Below are 6,000 nucleotides of genomic sequence, written 5' to 3'. Positions count from 1 at the left end.
TCAAAAGATCTACCTGTGCTTTTTCAAAAAAAAGTATGCTTGCCATTCCTCACCACATTTGTTTTCCTTATTTTCAAATGCTAAGTACGTCTGTTTAGGCCGTGAGCATAAGAATCCTGTGTACCATGGCTGTTATTGGCTTGTGGTATTGCTTGTTTTGTGAAACATTACGAAAAATTAGAGATTTCCTAACTAGAAGAGTCTGGAGATTATAGTGGTACATTGCTTTTCTCAATACTCACACAAGCGTTTGACCTTATAGGTCCAAACATGACCAGCGCATACCTTTTTTCTGTCATTTTTCCAATTTTTTCCGAACTATGGGAATTTTACCTACATACTTGTTGCCTGACCTGTGTAAATCACCTCTTCCTAAACTTGGAATTGTGTCTACCTTTCAGAAATGTATGCTTGTCTGTCTTCCAATTCAGCTTTCCTACCCTCCTCTTCCATTCCATCCGTGCATGTCCTATTGTTAAAAGATGCCAAAATCACCTACCTCTCACAAAACTGATGTTAACCTTATAAAAATGTTTTTTTTATTTCCACGCAACCTCTTCTGAATTCACAATTTTTCAAGCTTTCAATAACAGGAAACCATTTGGTTCCTAGCTCTTTCAAGGAAAAAAACACAGGCTTCTTTGTACATCATTTTATTGGCATTTTCTGAAAAAACACAAAATGTGCCATTTTTTTTTGTTCTTTTCTTTCACCCCCTATAACAAGGTCGGATTCCTTGGTGGTGTTATGAGTGCCTAAATGTGGGAAGAAAAGGGGCCAAATTTGGCCGAGATATCTCTTGTAACAAAAATATTTCAAGGGATTAAATCTGACATACAGAAATCTCCAAGAAAGGGCTCAGCACTGAGAGGGAAAACCCTCAGCATTTAAGGGGTTAAACTGCATGATCATACTCGACAGCCCCTGAATTCTCCATCCATCTCTCGCGCAACTTTAGTAGCTCCCTGTTGCCCCCAATTCAAATTCAAGCTTCTCTGCATGTTCCACAGAGCTAACCACGACCAAGGACCTGTGTATCTCAAGTCATTCCTCAAGACCTACCAATCAGCAGGACTCCCCACAATCAAACTCTACCCTCCTAAATATTGTGAGATTCTTTAAACAATGATTGGGAAGCAGTCTCAAGCTCCCTACTCTTTGGAACTCACTGCCGTCCCATCTCTGAAGATAATTGCTGTTGCCTCAGAACGTTCCCTCAAGACCCTTCCTTTTCTTGCATGCATTTTAATGTCTGCGTTTCCTCATCCTACCATTCCTTCCCATTTTGCTGACTCCAACACAATGAAGCAATTATCCAACTGCATGGGCATGCTATAAAAAAAACATGTTTACAACACAGTTACATTTAAAATTCACAGAGGCATTCAGAGATACCTTTTCAATGAGTTTCTCATGAGGTTCCACCTCCAACTGGCTTAGAGTGCATTAAAGGAATGAGACTTTTTGCAATAACAGTGAGACATCTGAGACAACCACACAATTGGTGCAGAAAATATCCACAACTCAGAGTTTAGTTAAACGGAGGTTCAAGGGAAAAGCTCCAGCAGAATGCATTCCTTAAAGCGTTTCAAAGAGTGTTAAAGGGAACTAAGGCTTTGGTAGGCTGCACAATGTAAGTCCCTGTGGTATCCAGTCACATTATCGGTGGAAAAAATCTTTATTTGGAAAACGCAGTGTAAAAATATCATTTTGTAAACATTTCTTTTGAAAAAAAACATTGTAATATTGTGTTTAGCAACAATAATATGGGTGGATATCATTCTCAAGTAAAGGCGTTGGGTTGTGTGGTTTGGGAAGGGGCAGTAAAGATGTAGGATGGGGCTTGCAGTGTGAGGGGAGGAGCTGTAAGGGGGGATTGTGGGGTATCCGTCAAAAATAATAGGTACTATATTAGACAAATTATATAATAAAAGGTGTCTGGAATGAGTTTCTATATATTGTTTAACTGTCTTTTTATGCCATAAGTGTCAACCACTAGGTGGCACAACGTATCTAAACGTTGTTTATCTAAATGTAATTGAAGTTTTGTGATTCTTTTTAAAAGCTGTTTTTCCAGCAATTTAATGACCTACAGCAATTGGAGACATTTACTGTAAATAACATTATGGGATGACAAATTAAACCATTGAGTAACCCTCATTAAGCAATTTCTTTCTATGAATGAATATGGTTCTAACCATTTGTAATTTGCAACACCTAAATTCACAGAACAGGAATAGTAAAACAAATAATTGTAGAGTCATTGTTAAATGTACTACCAATCAACAGTTCCATGTACATCCAGGTATCCAAGTATTGAATTGTCTTAAAAGTAAGCAAGTCACATTTCATTGATTGCAATAGGTTTTACACAACAAACATGATGAATTAAAAAGACAGTGCAGAAACTGTACTTCTAGATTTGTTTCTTTAATATAAAATTCAGGGTGGCGCAGGAGTCATTCACAAGACAGGATGTTATACAAAGTGGTGTGCTATGCCCTGAGTAGAGTGCAATTAAGAACTTTGCAATTTAAATTCATCCATGGGCTATTTACAATCACTGATTATCTTGAATCGACATTTATCCAGATATGTCTGAGCTAGGACCCATCTGTACACTGAGTAAATTGATTTAGTCTGTTACTAGTATATATGTATCGCAGAGGCACCAAGCCGGATTCCGGGCAGGTGCACAAATGTTTGCGAGCCTAGGAAAAGTGAAATTTTGCTGTCTCCTTAAAGGGCAATTTTTCTAAATTTCCCCCTGGTAGCATCAATTTTATACCCTCTGGCCCGCCCACGTTGCCCTAGAACCGGCTATGGCTGGATTATAAATATACCCTAATTGTCAAATACTGCCATCCATTTTTGTCATTTATTGCTTACAAATGTTCTTCAAACAACGGGAGATCTTTGGTCAAAATAAAATCAATCAACAGTAAAACTTTCACACAAAAAGAACATTACAGAAAGTATTGCACAACAAGGTTTTTCAATAATACACAGGAATGGATAAAGGAATGTTCGAGGTCCTCAATGAGGAAAATATCTGTACAACATTCGTTTGTTTCATCAATGTCAAACAAAAACTCTGGCTTTTAAAGACACTTAAAATAGTTTGTACAGTCTGACAACTCATATTAACATCGGGATTTCAACCAACATTATGAACACAAATGTGTATTCAATTAACAGTTAAAAATAAACTACCAACTATGCAGCATTGTTTCCTTCATTTCTACACAGATACACGACAGCAAGTCTTTTCCAAGTCTGGATACTTCACATGAAACGAAAGGAAAAATGTACCAAAAGGTTACAAATCAGTAGTCTTCGATCAGTCCTCCACGAAAAGAGGAAAATAAGTTCCATGTCTATTTGTAGCCATAGACATATAAGTAGTGGTTCATGTTGTGCGTTCTAAAACTTGACCAGCCTTAAACTGATCCAGATGCGACCGCAGCTCTGGGCACAGTTCTATTAGCAGCAGTTCCATCAGCACCTGAGGTAATACAAAACAAGAAGAGCGAGCGTCAGACCAACACAGGCAAAACATGTTCACATGGATGCACCCTACGTCAGGTGCTGGGCTGACCTAATCTCATGATCCTCTCTATGAAAGTAACTCAGATCTTCTATGATCATTTGCAACAAAGATGATATTGAACAGGAAGTTTGCAAGCCCACTGAGGTGCTGTAGGATATTTCGTTTGAAATCCACAGATGAAAGAGGTTTCCTTCCCTCAATATTTCTGTAGAATCTGGATTTTCCAAGAATGCTGTGCTAGTTTATACAAATGTTCTGAATAAGAATTCATTCACATGTCCACAAGCTGCAGACTTGCTCTCGTATGCAATGGTGTTTCAGCTGCTACAATCCTGAGGACCACAGACCTATTTTCATCATGCATAACAGGCTACAGCTGTAAAGTCACGATCACGAAATGGCGACCATTCTACTGAAACGGAAAAGCTTAAAATTAAGGAGCAAACTTCCAAATACACTTAACATGATGTGCAAAATCAATCAACAATTGTGAAAAATGGGGAGAGGTCATCATACATTTCAAATTCTTTCCTGTTTATGTTATTTGTCCCACTTAACCATCTATAATTGACTGGCAGGGACAGGAAGGTCCTGAATCAAAGACTTTGCAAACTGAATGGGCACTTCCTTCTAGAATGGCAGACAGACTGGGAAATTGTAATTTTTAGATTTTCTTTTGAAGACGGATCATTGGTCCATTGTAGATGTGTTGAAATTTCCAGGATTGCAAAGCGTCTGAGCCATACTTCACTTGTAGCTTATTTTTGTGTGATGAGTTTTTCTTTTTGAATAAGACTATTTGATTTCAGCAACACCACATTAGGGAACAAAACCATATCATCATCTCGCAGCTGTTAACCATCATATAACAGAATCCATACAGAAAGTCTTGCACAACCCTCACATACATAACTGTATGACATTTTAATCCTGCAAGAGTTTCAAGTCGGATGGGATGATGGGGGAAGTGACTTGGGGGAGACAAAAGGGGCAGAATAAAAACTGGGGGGAGGATGGTAGGGAAGGTGGGGAAAAGGAGAGGTGGGGGGTTTCGCACAGGGATGACTATACATCCATGAAGGATTTCACGATTGCATAGTGGCATTTGGGCTGTGGGTCTTGCAGCTCACATGCAGGTACTTTGCAAATGGGTAACACATAGATGAACTACCAAGTCCACTTGTATTCTTCTAGCTTTTCATCACTGCATTTGCGGATGATGTGGAGGGCTTAAACGCATTAGAGAGGCTAATGAGAAGGCAGCGTGTTGAATTTAGTGTTGGTAAAATTCAGTCTGGTCTTCTCAGGTACCAGTCTTCCCACAGTGATATCGATCACCCGGATAAAGGAAAGTTGGTGTAAGAGACAATGCAGAAAGAGTAGGCAAAGCCAAACCCGATGTGCAATTTATGGTGGTTCTCACTACTGCTTAGCACCCATTGGATAGTAGTAGGTTGTGCTGACCACCAAACCAATAGTCTGTTTACGATGGTGTTGGGGTTAAATAATTGACCCAGGATGAATGACAGCTTTGTTGTATCCAAAGACATTTTACTGGTATTTTCATTAAGATACATATTGCCAAAAGTTTAAAAAATATATCATAATATATGCATACAATATATTCTGCATTTTCAAACTGACTAAGGCGTTGCTGACTCGAACATTCCTTAACTACTTAACTCTTCTCTCTCCCTATTCTGTTAGAAACATGCTTAAATCATCAGGGTAAGGACAGGCTTGTTCTAGAGGGTTTTCCTTGCATTTCAAATACATTGTGGATGTACTACAAAGATAATCTTCTAAAATGATTTAACTGTTAATCGCAGGTCAGAAGAGACATTGGATGTCTAGTAATTCAGCCCTATTATACAAATTCTTGGAGATCAATCTGATTTAATTCCCTCTGGTGTGTTCGGTACCACATCTCTCCATTATCTTTAGCTAAATCATTTAAGACCTGGTTCCAATGGTGTGTAAATGTCATATTTGTATCAGTGATGTTTGTCATCAGTTGCTCAATGGCCAAGAGGAACCACATCTTTTGCCACAGTTGCTTACTATGGGGGCATTTACACTGTACGCCATGATGCTCCTATTAACTCCATTACCGCTAAGAGCACAGTGGTGTTGACATTTTCACTAGGAGCGTGTAGTGGATATATCCATTTCAAAGGTAAATCCAGCAGAACCTGCCTTCGATCCCAAGGAAGGGCTACACCTAATGCTTCCAAGATCTCCTTAATGATCCAAAATTGCCTTAAATTTCGGAAAAGGCCACTTTATATGTTTTAAGGCAAGTATTTCCCCACATCATCTCCAAAATCTATCCACATTTTGTGGTCCAAGCTTCGACGCACTGAGTGGATTCATATAAGGTCTATGAACCATTCAGTATAAACATTCTCTGTATTTGATATATTGATACAATTCTTGCCCTGTGATCCCAC

At 38.8% G+C, this 6,000-nt stretch overlaps 1 protein-coding gene across 2 annotated transcripts in view; it reads right to left on the bottom strand.

Moving 5' to 3' along the window:
- Positions 1–637: 637 nt before the first annotated feature.
- SNX25 (sorting nexin 25) overlaps positions 638–6,000 on the bottom strand; it is a 1,900,476-nt gene continuing 1,895,113 nt past the window's right edge. For both annotated transcript variants that reach the window (XM_069631510.1, XM_069631509.1), the window contains one exon: positions 638–3,505. In XM_069631510.1, the coding sequence (XP_069487611.1) occupies positions 3,410–3,505 (96 nt within the window). In that variant the 3' untranslated portion in view covers positions 638–3,409. The remainder of the gene's footprint in view (positions 3,506–6,000) is intronic.

This window comes from Ambystoma mexicanum, chromosome 6q (genome assembly GCF_040938575.1).
Source record: "Ambystoma mexicanum isolate Mex_15411 chromosome 6q, UKY_AmexF1_1, whole genome shotgun sequence".
Classification (NCBI taxonomy): domain Eukaryota; kingdom Metazoa; phylum Chordata; class Amphibia; order Caudata; family Ambystomatidae; genus Ambystoma; species Ambystoma mexicanum.
Note: the sequence above shows the minus strand (reverse complement) of the source record. Positions and strands in the feature narration are given on the sequence as shown.